At 40.2% G+C, this 18,417-nt stretch overlaps 1 protein-coding gene across 3 annotated transcripts in view; it reads left to right on the top strand.

Annotated features, from left to right (window-relative positions):
• Positions 1-2,056: 2,056 nt before the first annotated feature.
• Positions 2,057-18,417, top strand: part of qki2 (QKI, KH domain containing, RNA binding 2) — a 22,073-nt gene continuing 5,712 nt past the window's right edge. For 2 of the 3 annotated variants that reach the window (XM_008437238.2, XM_017310945.1), the window contains exons 1-6: positions 2,057-2,638; positions 7,377-7,525; positions 9,684-9,800; positions 14,034-14,177; positions 17,707-17,794; positions 18,007-18,291. In XM_008437238.2, the coding sequence (XP_008435460.1) occupies positions 2,497-2,638; positions 7,377-7,525; positions 9,684-9,800; positions 14,034-14,177; positions 17,707-17,794; positions 18,007-18,291 (925 nt within the window). In that variant the 5' untranslated portion in view covers positions 2,057-2,496. The remainder of the gene's footprint in view (positions 2,639-7,376; positions 7,526-9,683; positions 9,801-14,033; positions 14,178-17,706; positions 17,795-18,006; positions 18,292-18,417) is intronic. The other variant, XM_008437243.2, reaches the window with a different exon arrangement.

Below are 18,417 nucleotides of genomic sequence, written 5' to 3'. Positions count from 1 at the left end.
GTGTGTGTGTGTGTGTGTGTAACTTGCAGCAAGTTAAGTTTAGACCCTTGCATCTATCTGCCCCTTCAGCAGTAACATTTCTGCAGCCCATAGGCTGCAGCAGCCACCCAGAGAAAACAAACACAACCTCTAACACAGTCGTATTATTTCAGGATCCTGGACAAATGCTCTCAGAGTGGAGGTTGTGGAGAAACGGGTTCTTCAGGCAAACGGGATCACAAACCAGCAAAACAACTGTAAGCAATGCTACATTTAAATTTCACATCGACGGGAATCCCAGTAAAGATTAAAAAAGGCCATCTACACAGTAAAACTTTTTTATGACGTGGAGTTGCTGCTTCAAGTGTCATTCCACCGCTGATTTATTTACGTCCATTGCTTTCTGCTCTACATAGATAGTTACATCTAAATCCTCCTGGTTAAAGTTCTGATTTGTTAATTTAATAATAGCTGAAGAAATAAGCTATTTAACATCCAATTAGTAAGAATGGATTAAACTATTATTATCAAATAAATCTTTTTGTTGATTTCTCCACTTTTTTCTCAGAAGAAAATTTTTCTTGGTCTGGAAAAATAAAATCTGGAAATCTTCAACTCCATGTTATTCAACTTTAATCAGATATCTTTCAGCATCACATCCTTGCCTAAAGGGAACAAATCATACTCTTACAAAATTTGTGGACACAGACACTTTAATATTTCCCACAAACTTTTAAATGTAATATTTTATTTGTTATTCAAGTCAAAGAAGCATAAAAAAATAAACAAATAATCTTACACCGACCTTATTTTTCTGACTGAGCACAATATTTGATTCAAAATTGATAGGTGGGATAATTTTTCTTTTTTCTAACAGGACATAATTTTTGTTTATGTTTAGTTGATTTATTTGATTGCATTTAAATTTGTAAAATTTAAATATTGTTTCTGCAAATGTAATTGTGAATTTAACCTACAAATGTATTAAAACAAAATGCATTTGTATTCACTGATTGAGATTTGCATATTTTGTTACACAACTGCCAGCCTTGTTTGATGGACCAACACTAAGTAGCGCATCAGTTGAACATGGCAGGAAAAGGAAGCATGGTAGTTAGCTTTTCTGTACTCTTCTTATTTTTTTATTTTTACAGATTAAAATGGGAGAAATGCTGTATTTTTTTAAATTCAGACATCTTTACTGTGACAAATAAAATTCAAAGCAAGAGATGACTTACAGAAATAGTCAAAAAAGTACTAGTCAAAACTGACCTTTTTAGCTTTACATGAAAAAAAAACCCAACAAAACTATATGGTGTAAAACTGACGAAAAACTAAACTCTTCACAACACCCCGGACACACTATTCATTGGAGTGAAGCATGGTGGTGGCAGTATCATTCTGTGGGAAGTTAAATGGAGCTAAACAATATGTGTGGGCTGCAACATAATTGAGACTGGGGTAAAGCTTCACCTTCTAGCAGGACAATAACCCTAGATGTACAACATAAGGCTACAATAGAATGGGTGCTGACATTTAGATCAAATCATGGTCATATTTCAGAATGGCACAGTCAAAGTTCAGTCCTTAATTCATTGGGGAATATGAGGGAGGCCTCAAAACCTGTTTTTCACTGAAGACAATATACACCACACTTTTCAGATTTAATTTGTAGATATTTTTTTATTGTTACATTTGTGGTTGTAGCATTGAAAATATAACATTGTTCAATGGATATTCACACTTCAGTACCAAATTGCACTAATGATGTAATCATAAAATGAATAAAGATCTAAAGCTGTAGGAGCTAAATCAACCCCTAATGTCACAGTTTAAAAAATAAAATAAAATAATAATAAAAAAACAGTGACAGGCAGCACCAGCTGCAGAACAGGTGGACATACCTCCTTCAGTGGCCGGTTATATTGTTATGGGCTTTTTTACAGACAGTGTGGGTGTCCGCGTGCGTGAGCGCGCGACAGAGAATGAGGCTCTGGGCGGGGCGGGGGCAAGCCGAGGGGCGCTAGCCCGAGCCCCCCTCCTCCTTCCCTCTCCCTCTGATATCGGCGACGCGCGGCGCGCTCGCTGCAGTCCTCTCGTGCTGTACTGTAATCATATGACAGGGAGTCGGTCCCCGCTGCCGAATACCGACACACCGGGCGGACACGAGCGAAGGCACCGGGGTGGAGGACACCAGTTGATGGTAGCTCTGTAGCAGAAGGAGTGCAAGGCGGAGGCGTCCGAAGTGTCAAACAAGTGCCAAACTCCCCCCTTAACTTTTTCAAAACTCTGGAGAGAGCCGAGCCGCGGGGTTGGGGGGGAGAACCGTTGAAGAGGACAAGACTGACGAACCGAAGGACAGTCCGCTGTACCCGGAGCTGAGAGTTGAGTCTGATCCGGTGGTGTGCTGGTCGTGGCTGGTGGAACCCCCCTTCCCTCCCCTGGGATCGTCGCTTTTTATTTAAAAGAAAAGTTGGTAGGATTTCCCTGCTAGCTAGGTCACCCGAATCAAAAGCCATGGTCGGGGAGACAGAGGTGAAGGAAAGACCCAAGTCCAACCCGGACTATCTGATGCAGCTGATGAACGACCGGAAGGTGATGAGCTCCCTGCCCAACTTCAGCGGCATCTTCACGCATCTGGAGCGGCTGCTGGATGAAGGTAAGAGAGCCTGAGCAGCGCTGCCACAGATCAAACCTCAAGGGGAGCGAACCCATCACTTTCATGAAAACTTGAGCTGCACCAACAAATCAATCAATCACAGATCGGAATCGGACAATTTTCACCTGACCTCCTCTTCTGCTCTGTTATTGGCAGATCACAGCCAAAAATCCTAAGTTTGAGTTTCTATTGATTAAATGTAGCAAAACTAAGAACTCCAACCATTTCTCTAATATTACATCACATAATAGCATGCACTTTAACTTAATTTTTGATTTAAAAATAAAGTTTAGGGGCGTGTGTCTTGATGTATAAATAGGGATCTTGTTGTTCGTTTTCTGTTGGATCCAAACCTACTAAGTCAATCAAAGGATCCATAGCACAGTTTTGACACTTTTATGTGTAGCTGTTCTTTCTAACAAGAAAAACACACAAAAATCAAACTTATGCAGACACACACACATACACACACAAAATGGTATAGACAAGCAGAAACCCGATTGATTCATCTGTAGCTTACATATATGGACTTAGTTGAGCTTTGGCAACAATTTTCCCCACTGCTGCCAAAATATTATAACATAATAGTTATTAAAGTTGCTATAATGTTACCTCATAACATTTGCTTGGATTTCAATATGACTTATAAAATAAAACTGGACACTCCAGCAAGACAACTACATTTATATTTTGTGTAAGCAAGGAAAAAAGTTTTCAAGCCTTTCCACTCGCTGACCAGTAGTGCCCAGAAACATGTGGGGGAGGGGAAACGCTGCATTACTATAATCTCCGAGAAAGTCTCGGACACTCTGACTTTCAGACTGTAGAAACAGTAGCAGGGCAGTATTTGAAGTGTCAATCAGCAAGTCAGACCTCAAACAACATCTAAAATTGGTATTAGCCTCAAAAAGACTGATTGGTTCATTTCTATTTTGAACACATTTCACGTTTTTTTTTTACAGTCTACATCCATCAACATGTTTATGTATTTACAAATTTTAACCTTCACATTTTGTTAGCTGCTGTTATTCATATTTGCCTGTTCCCAGAGTGGGATTGTTAAAGTACTTCTGTTCAGTAATATTTTATCCTAAAAGTAACTGAGCTTACTGAATGGTCTTTATCAGGATTACTCACTGAATCCTTGGAAGCAGCAGAGTTGTACCCAAAAACTGATCCCAGTGATAAGCTATCAGTTGTCTCCTGACTGTTTTCATTCAAAGCATGCATGTAGTTTTGCAAATCTGTATCTTAAGCGAGATTTCTGATACACTGAAAAGAACAGCAGGTCTCTCTCTCTCTGTCTTACTCTCTCTTTTGCTTTCTCTCTGTCTCTCTCTCTTCAACGCACACGCACGCACACACACACACACAAACACACAGTGACGGGAACAAACAGACAGTTGTTAGTCTTTCCCAGTGACCTAATGAGCAGGCTTATGTGAATGCTGCAGCCCATCCCTGTGCAGGAACGAGAGCATGTGAATGTGTAAAATATTTGATTTGTAGCTTCTTACAAGGCCTCGAGTCATGTTGCGTGCACAGCTTGCCGATACAGTCCACTTGTTGATATCCACCGCATCTCACCAGATGTAGCTGCACACACTACCACACACACACAGATGCATATATCTCTGTAACCCCAAATCCCAAGCTTTCCTTGCGTTTTAGTGTGTACTCCCCTTTTTGAATGCGGCCACTTACAGACCTGTTGGTGCGCATCTGGATCGTAGTGGCTCCGACTTGGTGCTCCGTGACAAGTCTCATGACATAGCAGAGTCACTCAGATGACCTCTACAACCCAACAAATAGGTCAGCTTCATGCCTTTGAGGACTGACAGCTGAGCATGTTCACTCCTCACACGTGATAATGCGACACCCGTGGTCAGTATAAATGGCTTTGTCTTCAGGGATGAGATCTGTGCGCAAAAGACTAAAGTTTATGCACAGTATTGTTAATAATAGAGCACTTTGCGCTAAAATATTTAATCCACGGATAGGTTAAGTGTAGAGATAAAGTTTGTTGCTGTTGGCCCCTCTGCCACTCCTTTATTGTTCGCTGCTTCGACCGACTCTCTTGTTCTTCTTTCACTTCTTGTTTCCCTGTAGCTACTTTTAACTCAAGGGTGACAGCAGGCCTTGCTTTCCTGTGCAGATTTTTAGGTCTGAGGTTGTGTTTTAATAGCTGTTTTTTCCTTGTTTGCTTTTTTTTCACTAGGGACAGGTCTGAATAGGTTATTAGAGGATCATCGTTGTGACTGTGGCTCTGGCTTTAATTATAGTGTCATACCATAGTTATTATGGTCAGGCTTATCACTCAGAGAGGCGGGAGACATGCCTGGTGTCAGCCTGCTTAGGTCAGATGATATTTGCGACTCAAGGCAGCTATTCTGCTGTGTGTGTTTGTGCAGTGCTGTAGTCAGTTATTATTGCGCTGGAGTGTCATTACAAAGGTATCAGGGGCAAGCATCGGTCATTGAGACGACCGTAAACAAAACGCACAGACGGACAAAAATAAGTCTCGTTTAGGCTGGTGCAACTGCCGCAAACTCGAGCCACCGACTTGATCACTGAGGAAGCACGGTTTTACATTAAAATAGGTTTTACTTGGAAATTTAGAGCAAATTACAATTAAGTTTCATTGAAATAAAAAACAAAATATTAGCCTTAAAGTTGGAAGGTACAAATTTCAGTCGTAAGCTTCATGTGGATTAAAAATTTGCTTGACAGCATATAAGAAGAAGTGACCAGAGTTGCTCTCAGCGTGGAGTGATACTGCTCCTTCCCCACATGTTGCTGAACTGCTTACCAGCTGAGTAAAAGAAGTCTACTGCACTTTTCTCTCAGGCATAGTGGCTAGTCCGGCTAGTCCCAAGTCTAATCTAGTAATATTGTTGCATAAAGACAAAAATATTACTATTCTATTGTGTGTTATTTTAGTTATTTTAGCTATTTTAGGTGGAATAATATCCACCTTATAGAGCAATACTGTGAAACCTTGGTAGTATTCTTCAAGGTAGGCATACTCCTGTTTGTGAGCAGATACCTTTACATAAAAAGAGACATTCAGTAAGGATTGCGATAACCATGTCGCTTAGCATTAACAAGATGCACGTTTTGTGAAAACAGCTACAATTATCAGTATTTTATGACATCTCCAACCAGAAAAACAGTTACAATTGTTTCAGTTGTTACTTTTTGAACTGTTAATACATTCTTGGCTCTGTGAGATTATCAAGACATTGAGGTGCACAATGCACTCATCAGTCAACCAGAGATCAAATCAGTTTGGTGATAGATAGGCATAGATTTTTTTGGTTTGTTTGTTTGTTATTTATTACTTGGACCATAGCCAAATACTTAAACTCCCATCTGAAAATACATATAACTGCCTATTTTTATTATTCAAACTTCAGTTATACCCTAATATACCAATACAAGTGGAAGCCTAGCTAAAGTCTTTAATTATTTGGCGATACAGACAATCAACATCAAGGGAAATGAATGGTACTCCTGGTGTATCGCACTTTAGTGTTTCAGCTTCTCAAATATTTTCTTTCAATTATTTTTGAAAAGAAATTGGCAATTGGAGAATTTGCCACAAGTAATTTGCCATTATGTCCCACAGACAAGTCAGCAAATACTGAACCACAAACAGGCCTGGGGTCACTGTACACTGTTTAGTAATGAGAAATGTTACCTATAATAATTTTTTTATTTTGATAGATGCACTGTGTATAAAATATAGACTATTGGGGGAGGAGAGTTGTTGTGATGCTTTCCAAACAGCCTGAAAAATAAAAACCTTCTTACTTGTTGCATTTCATGAAAATGATATTTGAACTGATGAAAAAATAGGTTTTAAGTGGTTTTAAAGCCTTAATTTGTGGTAACGTTTATACTTGGTTGCATTTTTTTCAGTTCAGTGAAAGTCAGTTGGTGGCCAATCCAGTAACTCCTTAATTTTCTGTATGATTTACTACAATTAAAGACCTTGCAGCTCTCTTTTTGAAATATTTCACAGAATCGATCAAAGTCGGGAGCAGCAGGTCAAGCTGCAAAGGCAAAACAGTATTGGTATTGGCTTTACAAAAACCTGATTGGTTCATCTCTATCAGCAAATGTTGTGTTTACATTTCAAAGTAAGATTAAATGCTGTTACTTTGTACTGTTCAGCAGCACCAATGGGGTAACTGTGGTAGAGCAGTAGGCTTTCTAGTGGGTATGTTGTATTTTTAGAACTGTGTTTGTTTTGTGTAGCTCTGGCTGTTGCAGCAACAGCTTTGAATACTTTTTCTTGTGGTATTGAAATATAAATACCACAAAATATATTAAATACCTAACACCTAGATGTCACCATGAAGGTCTATGAATAAACAGATAATAAACAGTAAAGAAARTGACCAAAAAAATATTGCAGTTAATATTTTTTTTCTCACATTGTTTACAGAGTATTGGGTTAATATCCTGTGAGAAAAGAAAAACGGAACAGGAGGGAAATTAGCTGCAATGCTGCAGGGTTTATTGTGAAGCATAAAGCAGTCAGATTCTACATGGTGGTGCAGAGTATGATTGTCTTCCTGTATGTCTTTCAGCTGTCACACTAGGCGCTTCCTTTAATACTGGTGACAGTGAGTCACCGTCCTCAGCAGCGGACAGTCTGACGAAAGAAATGTGAAACCTCTTCAGTTCACTCAACATAACCTCTCTTTTTTTTCTTCTGATCTCTGTCTCAAAGAGATCGGCAGGGTGCGCAAAGACATGTACAACGACACGCTAAATGGTGGCATGTTCAACGGGCGGGACATGGAGGAGCTCCCCGAGGCCATCGGACCTGTTGCTCAGCTGCAGGAGAAGCTCTACGTGCCTGTCAAAGAGTACCCCGATGTGAGTGGACAAAAATCTGAGACCTTTGACCCCTTTTTTTTTTTTTTTTTTTTTAGGAGAGCTTCTGTTTACTTTGGTCTGTTGTCTCTTTATCCTTTCCAAGCTACAGAAAGAGTGCCAGGCAGTCAGCGAGGCTGTTAATCATGGGGACGTTTTACTTTAAATTTTATCTAAAAGCTGATTTCATTCTGAGATCATCAGTGCTCACACCCAGTGATGTAATCTAGAGCTAAATGGGTCAATAATGCATCAGGACCAGTGACTCTACTGGGATTAGATTTAGTAAAATAAAATAACTTGTGAGATTAAGGTTAACACAAGGTGATTTACTGAAAAAAAAAACTCATCCGAAATGTGATACTTTAAACTGCACTGCAACAGCGTGCAAGTGCTTTAAAAGAGCATTTGCCCCCTTACAGTTTCATTCTGACATTTAAATATTTGAGATCATCAAACTGATTTTAATGTAAAATTTAACTTCAGGTAAATATAAAAAGCAAACCATATCTCACTCAGCTTTCGAACTAAAAGAAAATATAAACCCAAAAGTCAAAGATGATGATGATTGTATGACTGTGGGAACATTTACAGCTTTTGGACATGGATCACTTGGTGTATTTAATGAAGCCATCAGCTGTATTTATATTTTTATATTTTGAATGTTTATTGATTTTTATCTGTACAGCACTTTCTCACAGCTGCTGTTTTTTTAAATAAACTAGTAGTAATTAGTAACACTCAAACTGAAAGAAATTTAGTTTGGGAGTGGCCCAGTAAAAACRTGGATTTAATTTACAGACCCATTCAATAATTTAGAATATTATTGAAAAGCCTATTTATTTTATTAACTTTATTACTGAGTGAAACAGATTAAATTGATTAATTGCACACATTTGGATGTTTGAAAACCTTTATTTCTGTTCATCGTTCTGATTTTCCTCTTACCGCTAATGAAAACATCTAAAATTAGAAAATTATTTCAGACCAATAAAAAAATCTTTATCAAAAACAGAAATGTGGGCTTAATGAAAAGTACGTATAACGCCTGCTTAAAGGCTGCTATTTTTAAATCGTTTGTTTAATCTGACAAATGAGACTCATTTGGACGTATATTCTAATAACTGATTGAATATGACTGTTGATCAAAACAGTCATATTGGGACTGAATTAAAACAATAATCTCAAAATTCTTCTACAGCAATGTAAAAGACTCATTGCAAGTTATTACAATTAATGGYAGCTGTTGCTGCTAACATTGGGTTTGGGTGCAATTACTTTTTTTTACCAGATTAGTTAGGATAGCTTTTTCTTCCTTCAAAAATTAAATAATCATCAGAAAATGTTTTTTTTTTTTTGTTCTAATAAATCTTGTTATATTTCTCTGATAATACACTTATTTTTGATGATCTGAAACATMTAATTATAACGTATAAAAAGCAAAATCAGAAGAAATCTGTGTAGGGGCAAATACTTTTTCACAGCACTGTAGGGATTTCAGTATGAGCTGGTTGATCCACATTGCGTGGCTCACATGATTTTCTCCACGCATCAGCTCGCCAATCACCCGCCACAATGCCGGGCTGTCCTGATTCACATGACGGCAGGCTAACAGGACGCACGCAGGAGTGCTTTGGAAAACCGTTGACATCAAGGTTAAATTTAGTGAGCAGTTCCTCTGTCTGGATCCGTGTATTGCGGTGAGCAGACGGGGTCAGAATGGGTCTGAATGAGTACCTACGTAAACTTCAGAACACATTGAGAGAATATGACAGAAAAATTAAAGCGGGACAAGGCCGACCAATTGTTATGAAAGAAGCCGACAGAGACATAGGGTTAATGGCAAAGAAGTAACACACACACACACACACAGAGGGGCACCTGTCAAGTTAATCACTCAGACATAGTGACAGATAAGGGTAAGAGAACGACGGTGACTTGTCAGGCCTCCAACACCAGCCAGCACACATATAATGAGCTATTTTTGTCTCTCCTACTAACACAAACACTTTACAGCTCCACAAACTTAAAAGATATCATTGTACTAATTCATCCCTTAAAAAACAAACAGTTTTGCTCTGAGGGGTATTATTAATGTAGCTYTACTTTTCTCATGCAGTCTTGTTCATTTTGTAATTTTGTTTTTACTCTTTTTGTGTAGTTCAATTTTGTAGGAAGGATCCTGGGCCCACGTGGCCTGACAGCCAAGCAGCTAGAGGCAGAGACTGGCTGCAAGATTATGGTGCGAGGAAAGGGCTCCATGAGAGACAAGAAGAAGGTAAGGATTTTAATAAACACAGAAGGTGCACACTTTCTCCTTCCAATGTACATACTGTCATTGGGCRGATCAACGAGCTGACTCGTTGGTCAGTCACCTCTGACCAACGAGTAGCTTAAGTACAGGAATATAGTTTTTTACTTGCATTAAAGGTATCACATCTGATTGGCTATTAAATTAGATATTTTTACTAAAACAAGTTTATAGACATGTACATTTATGCATCAATGGAGGTAATTTTGAAAATCATTATATGTTGGATCTAAAACAGTTATGTTGGCAAACTTGTGCCTATATTTTCTTTATGTATGTCACATTTAGGCAATTGGTACTCTGTTCTGCATGTTCCTGACTTGAGTTTTAAGAAAATAATCTTCATCTTTAACGCTGTACCAATGAATCATCAGCAGGTGGAAAAACTGTTTGCATAACAACTTTATGCTACAGAGACTAATATCTACAGTCTTCCATATGTGTGGGCAGCTAATCCAGGAAAATTTCCTGGATTGGCTGCTTGTGTGAAGTAGCAATGTGCCTTGGTATTTTTACTTCCATAGATGCATTTTCTTTTGAATATTTTGAATATTTTCCTCTATGACAAAACTTTCACTAATAGGCACAATTTTCCACAAGGAATTTGTAGCTATGTTCCACAGATAAATCCTCAAAAGCTGAACCATGAATACTTGGCGGTCCACTGTACAGGTCAGATATCTTTGCCTCAATAATGTTTAGGGATTCTTTTGGCAAATATTAAAATGTTGAAAGAGAAGAGATTCTTAATAGAACGAAAGTGTAAACGTTTTTTACACTTTGGTTCTAATAGAGAGTGGACCAATGAAGCTAGGGATTGACCATGCTACCACCCTTCTGTGTACAGCTATCAGTGCTGAACAGTAATATTCACGAGTTCATTTTTATAAGTCAAGTCTTTGAAGGTAAAGTTCAAGTCGGATTTAAGTTTATAAGGGAGACGTCCAAGTTAAGTCACTTACCTTTCACCCCAAGTCAAGCTGATAAAGAGAAAGCCAAAGCCTGGTCCCAAGTCTTTGTTGACCAACTGTTCATATCTCMTGTTTTTTACCCCACGTCAAGTCTCAAGTTCATATGTTAAAAGTCCAAGTGAAGTCTCAAGTTTAAGAGACAATTGTGAGAAGCAAATCAATGTCAAGTTTCAAATTGTGAGGAGCAAGATTGTGTCTTTTCTCTACAAGCGGCATGACCAAGTGAAGTTTCACATCTTTTCTTGATGTGAAGCTTCAAAGAAAGATGTGAACACGACAAGTTAAAGTCGTGTTTCAATTCTCAAAGGGACAACTTTACTTCAAGCCTTTAGTCTTTAATAGAAAAGACCATGTCAWGTTTCAAGTTAATCCGATCTCAAGTGTTTTGCCGTATGTTGAAGTAATCCAGGGACAGCTCCACCAAATTTCTGGTCTTTCGCATCAAGACCAGTCGAAGTTTAAAGTTTTTGAGTAGCAAGTCCAAGTTGAGTCTCAAGTTTTTCAGTTCAAGTCCAAGGCGGCTCTCAATTCTTTGAGGGTCAGGTAAAGTGCCTCAGTCCGTCATGATCAGCTGAAGTCAAGCCTTTAGCCTTTAAGTGTCAAGTTTTGGTCAAGTTTTAAGCCTTTGAGGGGTCAAATCAAATTATTTCCACGTGGCTGAATGGCCGAGTCTAAGTCTACATCTAGAGCCAATTGGGAATCTGCGACAGAACTTGAGCATTTATTTTTATAGATGCTTTCCATTCAACCTGATTGCAAAAAAGGACGGGTGAAATCTCAGCTTCTACACGTGTAAAGCTGGAAGAGACAAACCCCAGAAGCTGTAAGTGCAACATAAGCGTCTCTGCAAGTATTTCCTCAGACGGGATGAATGCATCATCCCAGCACATCATAATTTTCAGATTTATATTTGGAAAACATTTATTTTCACCTTGAAATTATGCAATACAGTGAGTTACCTAACACTTAAAATGACAATAAAATGCATCAATGTTTGGGGTTGTAGCATACCAAAATGCAAAAGACTTCAACCGGTGTGAATACTTTTGCGAGACCCTTTGTGTATCCTTCTGGGCTGAGTTTTGCTTTCCTGTCCTGGTGTTCAGTCCATCTGTCCTCCCTTCCTCTCCCCTGGTGTCTGCTGTTGGACGGAGTCGGCTCCAGCTCTTCCAAACGGCAGGTGGAGCAAGTCCAGCATTCCTCCACCACCTCCGCCCCCCTCCCTTGTGTCTCTCGCTCGCTCTCTCTCTTCTTCTCTCCAGAACATTCCCTACCCTGCACGCCCCTCAGAGGGAGACACACAGAGAAACATGCAGAGAGAGAGAGGAAGGAAAACAGAGACACAGTGGGAGGCAACTGGGGAAGAAGAGAAAAAGATGTTGACTTTCAGTGTTCCTCAGAATGATACATCTCACTTGACAAAACAGCCTCAGAGGAAACCGTTTGCAAGAAGGCCACGCAAAGATACAAGATTCACAATTTTCAGYCGTTGCTTTGACTACAACTGGCTGCTATATGACCCACTTACATTCTTCACTATCTTCCAGTTGATAAAAAAAAAACCTCATAGAGGGTGGAGTGATCTTCAGAGGTTAAGGGTGATGGTTTTGATCATCTCTCGTCATCCAATCACAAGTGGACAGCTATGAGTACATAGGTTCACACCTGGCGCTGGAATGTGTCTCCACATATGTCTTCAGTCACCATTTGTGATGCAAACCTCAACTCCCTGCTGTGAATGTAAATATACTTTATTTCCCAAAGAGCATCGACTAACCAGGATCTGCGAACAACCAGAGGCAGTTGACCTATTTCTGCTGTTATCATCTGGATCCTTTCCAAACTTTGGGTACAAGTCCCACAAAGCTGAAACATATCTAAACTGATATGCTAAGTGTTTGCTTACTTTAACGTGGTTTAATCTTTTCTTGCGCGCTTGGACACATGAAAGTCATCGTTCATTTSTGTGGATAAGTGCCAAATTATTAGTTGTTTTTCATTGGAAATAAGCACGGATAATGGAGGACTATAACTCTCTTTAAAAGACTGATAGAGCTGGATAAGAAGTTGGGAGGATGAAAATAGAATATAAAAAATGTCTGTATCTCTATCCCTCCAATCAGCTAGCATTCTGGGATTGCATAATTTTCCTAGAGTTGTTCAGATAAGCGAGGACCTTGTGAAACCCAAATGGACTTGGTTTGATTGGGGACTAAAATTGCAACATTTGTTGCATTTTCAGCTAATACAGTTCACTTTCACAGTGCATTGTGCCAAACAAACCAAACCCTTTGAGAAACGTGTCCCCCCCCCCTTGCTTGTGGAGACCTGGACCAAGAACCACTGAAGGAAACAGCACAAAAACCTCTGAAGAAGACACTGAGCTTATCTTCCTTCTTTACGAAATGTAAACCAAAGTGGAATGGCATGAGATTTTAGTATTTGCARGATTTACCTTTTGTCTTTGACAAAAGACCATGGGACATTTCTCCTGAGACTTGCACATTTGTTGTGCTTGTATTTACCCAAAATGTACTACACATTAGTTTGCTCCCTGCTTTTGGAACGGTCTCTGGTCCGCTTGAATTCACATAGTCATTCAAACCACACCAGAGTTCACTTCAACAGAACCAAGGTTTAGGTTTTCAGGTGGACCAGAGTTTGCTTTTTGTCCACATCAGTTTGATTGTGCATTCACACCTACCCAAATGAACTAGACGTTCTCTGCAAATGATCTGGAGTTTCATTAAAGCGGAGTAAACAGTCTTTGTGTGAATGCAGCCTAACTGAGCTTTTTGGCAAAATACAAATAAGACATGTCTTAAATATACAGAAAAATAGCCCATACCTACTGTTAATTTACATGGGGAAGCTGAGAGCTTGAGTCTCTTCTAATGGTCATTAGAACCTTGTTGGAGTACACAGCCTACTACATAGATGGGAGGTTTCGGGAAGTAATACACAAAGAATCAGAGTACTGAACGTCCACTAAAATGCAACATCAATCTTGTGTAACCACTCAGGGACAACATGGTCGTTTCATGAGACAAGAGCCCCCCCCCACCCCTCCAAAAGCCGCATTAGACAACCTTGAGTGTTTTGCGTGTTTGTTTGTGTGCGATCCAAAAACCAAGCCAAGTGAGAAGAAGAGGAGAAGAGAAATCCTGTTCTGAGATTGGYTGTGGCGCATTCAAATCAAAGGTGTTTAAAACATTTGTGTGCTTYTCAGGAGGAGATGAACCGAGGGAAGCCCAACTGGGAGCACCTCAGCGAGGACCTCCACGTCCTGATCACTGTGGAGGACACGCACAACCGCGCCAAGATCAAGCTCCAGCGAGCCATCAACGAGGTCAAGAAACTTCTCGTACCCGCTGTGAGTACCGGAGCAAAATCACGGACCACAAAGTTTTACTCGCAACGTTGCAGAAAAACACTCTGTGACTGGATGAGAGCTCACTGTGTTGGTATGCATGGAAGGGGGAAGGGGATTGTCAGTCTAAGAAGAGTGTGTGTGTGTCCTTGTGTGTATGAGGGTATGTGTAAGGGGTTAGGGTAATTAGGGAACAYGCATAAAGGGGTTGCCATGGCAGCCCCGGGTTGTTTGAAAGGCTGAGGGAATGAATGGAGAGTCTGTTCACTCCTTCTCCCCACTCCATCACTCCTTTCACTCGTTCACAACTTACTTCGTTCCCAACTACCGGCTACAGTATTCCTTCTGCTCCCTGGGTTTTCTTTCTTGGGATTTTCGGGTCCTCACAAGAGAACATTTTGATGGCACTCCTCAACATTTCTGACATTCTCCGGCCCACCTACCGCCTCCCCACAGACACACATGCACATTCACTGATGTGAGGACTAAAAAGAAGCACATCAGAGGATGCGGACACACACTCTTCATTATCCGCAGTTTGACTCACATGAAGAAAAGCAGATATTTCGTAATCACAAGACTCCTTCCTTTTTCTTCTCTTCATTATTCACGACAATAGAGAGAGGCTGAAAGGGCCAGTGGGGKGGGCTTCTGTTGCAACAATTAGCTGTCACTTCCAGTTCCCTCGCAGGATAGGCAACCCTCACAGTCTATAGGCCGTCAGGAGCTGAGCACCTGTTAATCCGTGTTTGTGCATGTGTGCGTCTGTATGAGCAGCGAGCAAAGTCAATGATATGTGTTAGTTTAACCCARCTGACCTTTCACTCAGAATGTAAATCAGTCAAGCTTTTCACTGGGTTGTAACTAGAGCTAAGAAGCAAGCGTGTTTGACACTGAATATGTCCTGTGTGGTGAGGTGGTTGGATTTGAGCTCCGGGCAAGTCCGCTTCAAATGATCTGCGATTTGTTTTGTGACTGGCTTTAGTACGGGTAGGAGAACCTCATGGCGTGGTGACCTTCAACAAAAAATGCACTTTCACAAAATCAGAGTTTTTACTCCAAGTCTTATAAAGTAACCTACAAKAAACAACTACTTTGTACGATACACTTTGCTGCATTGCTTTTGAACCGCCCTGATCCTCCTTGGCATAGATTCAACAAGGTGTCAGAAATGTTCCTCAGAGAGTTCTGTCTATTAACATGGAAGTCTGTTCTTCTGAGGCCATGTCTCTCAACCAGAAAGGAGTGAACTGCTCCCTACAAGTTGAGAATCCATTTCTGCCTCAAGTGAAAGAATTGAAGTGTCCTTGTGTCTTTTTTACATGGAATGTCAGGATGGAGGGGGAGATGGATAGATGTTTCTGGGCTCYGTCTGTGGCAATATTGGCACTGCATTGGTCTGTTGTGCTGAAGAAAGAGCGCAGCCAAAAATAGAGAGTGCCCATGCCTTGTCTATGTTTATGAGATATAGATCTTAACTGAAAAGATAAAGTCCCAACACAAGCCTGTAAAATTAACTTCCTGTATAGAGCTTCCTCCTCATAGAGTAGAGCCAGAAACACTGAAAGCAATCAGCTGAGGGGTTCAGGCATCAAGGTCAGGATGGCTCCTGGGTGACTGGGTGTTGCATGTCCCATAGGGAGAAAATATTTGGCAAATCTATAACTTAATGATGAGAATATATATATATAGTGTCTCATCTGAGAACACAGTGGGATCTTCAGAATCATCAAGAGAGTGTTTTTGGGCATTAGGATTTCTGGGTTTCTAGATGGATCTGACTGAAACAAGCAGCACTATAGTTAGTTGTGTACTGTGGTGAACAAGCGTTTTAGCTTCTACCTTAACTCAACTGCAGTCTACAAGAACAAACTGCAGTGTATTTTATAAGACGACTTGACGATTTTAACATAGATAAAAGTGGTTTGTTGACAACATAGTTTAGTTTTGCAGATAATATGATAGTATCCTGTGGTAATCATCCTTGGRGGAGGGATTTTTTGTTCTTTACCCATCTAGTTGGAGATGCTGGCTGCAAAGTGCAATTGATTTGGGTTGTCATTTGCTCATTCAGCCAAATTCTTCTCTCCACTGTAGGAAGCAGTGGAGAGTTTTGACTGATTTAGCTGATTTTCATATTTGTATCTTTATTGGGTTTAATGTGGTATTGTAGATGTTATTATACTCAAATAATATTTTAAACTGCTGGACTGAGATCCAGTGACTTTGGAGGACTTTGGGCTAGACTAAACTTGTTGCKATGTTCAAAAAATAGCTTGAGATGATATGAGCTTTTAGGCAKGAGGTATTATCTTGCTTGGAAGTATAGGCATCAGAAGAAGGGTACTACGGTTCTAACAGGGATAGACAYGGTGASCAATACTGGAAACTTATTACTGGACCTCATTTTTTYCTCATTGTCCTCTTCACTCTTCCTCCAGTCTCTGGCACCGTGATTTTCAAATGAAATGATACATTTAATTTTATCTTAAAAGGAGAGTTTTGGCTACTGGGCAGCAGTCCAGTTTCTGTTTTCTCTCGTCCATGTACGATGCGTTTGACTTTGTTGTGGTCTGAAGGGTGGCTTMACGCAAGGAATCCGTCAGCAGTAGCCCATGTCCTGGATATTGTCTGTKGTGTCTCTAAGCACTGCTGTCCATACCTTGTGAATATTTCTCAAAATCTTAAATGAACTTGGCTTCATAATCCTCTCAAACCTGTGATAATCCTTGTAACCTTTGTSCCTTTGTTTTAAGATCACTTTTTCCTTCCACTCAACTTTCTTTTTACRTGCTTAGATATARAACTTTATRRACAGGCAGCTTCTTCAGCAATGACATTTGTGTCCCGTCTTCCTTATTTAGGGTTCATAGGACTGTCTGCTGGATACCTGTGAAGTCAATGGTCTCCTCCATGATGGTGTTTTGAAAATAATTTTTTGTTGTATTTATGTACAAATATTGGACTTTTATTCCAAGTAAGCCATAATTGTCCAAATGAACCAAGTAACCAAATAACATATGACAATATTTGTGCTGTATATCTGTATTCAACATTTTTTTGAATAATTTAGTTTCTTTCATTAGAGGGGGTTTAGAAGTATTATGGGAAAGGATGCGTAGCCCCGGTAGAAATTTAGGACTTTATTGTTGCAAAGAACAGCAATAACAACTGWACAGTCMTTCAATTGACTTTTTAATGAAATTATAATTTATTTAAATGTACCTATATAGCACAACTTATAAATATAATAGTTGCTTTTTAGTAAATGTCCTAATGCAGGTAATATCCCTTCTCTGACAAGAAATGCTGGGATCGTTGTACAAGCTAATTTTTTAATGCTCTACTTTTTGCACTTTGAAATTTGATCTAAAAACTTTTGAAACTTTGATATACCTCAAAATACCAGTCCAAATCCCAGCACCTTGTATAACTTCCAGACTTCTCCTGACAACATTTTCTTCATTTGCCTTTGAGCGTCAGTCATCGCTGTGATCTGATTGTGCTTTTCTKTTTGCCTGTGCCACTGCAGGCTGAGGGAGAGGACAACCTGAAGAAAATGCAGCTGATGGAGCTGGCCATTCTCAATGGGACCTACAGAGACGCCAATGTCAAGACACGTAAGCATGACCTCATAGTTAACATGTGGAGGAGGGTGAGTGGGTGACAAAGGAAGGGTCTCAGTACAGGACTTGACTGTAATATGAACAATGCCTCTGTTCCCCTTGTTAAATAGACTGTTTGTGCTCTCCTCTTCTTCCCTGTCTATTGTATGTGCGCTCATGTGGGTGTGTGCACACTTGCGTTATTGTACGTTTGCTTCGCCGCGCAGCCACTGCCGCCTTCCCGCTAGCGACCCCTCAGGCGCCTCGGATCATCACAGGCCCGACACCCGTCCTGCCTCCSACCCTGCGGAACCCTGCCCCGGTGACCACGCCCACCCTCATGCCTCTGATCCGTCAGATCCAAAGCTCCGCCCTCGTGCCGGGAGCCAATCCGCATCCAGCACTGGTGCAGCAAGGACCYGAATCTGGAATCATCTACACGCCTTACGAGTATCCCTACACACTCACGCCCTCCATATTGGAATACCCGATTGACTCAACTGGAGTATTAGGTAAATACCAATCAACAGTCTATCACTCTCATACATAGTCAATGGATGTATTACGAGAACTGGACACTGGACTCCAATGAAAGCAGTTTGTATTAACAGATAATCAGAACTCCAACTATGTAGAGT

The sequence above is a fragment of the Poecilia reticulata genome, linkage group LG19 (assembly GCF_000633615.1).
Source record: "Poecilia reticulata strain Guanapo linkage group LG19, Guppy_female_1.0+MT, whole genome shotgun sequence".
Lineage (NCBI taxonomy): Eukaryota > Metazoa > Chordata > Actinopteri > Cyprinodontiformes > Poeciliidae > Poecilia > Poecilia reticulata.
Note: the sequence above shows the minus strand (reverse complement) of the source record. Positions and strands in the feature narration are given on the sequence as shown.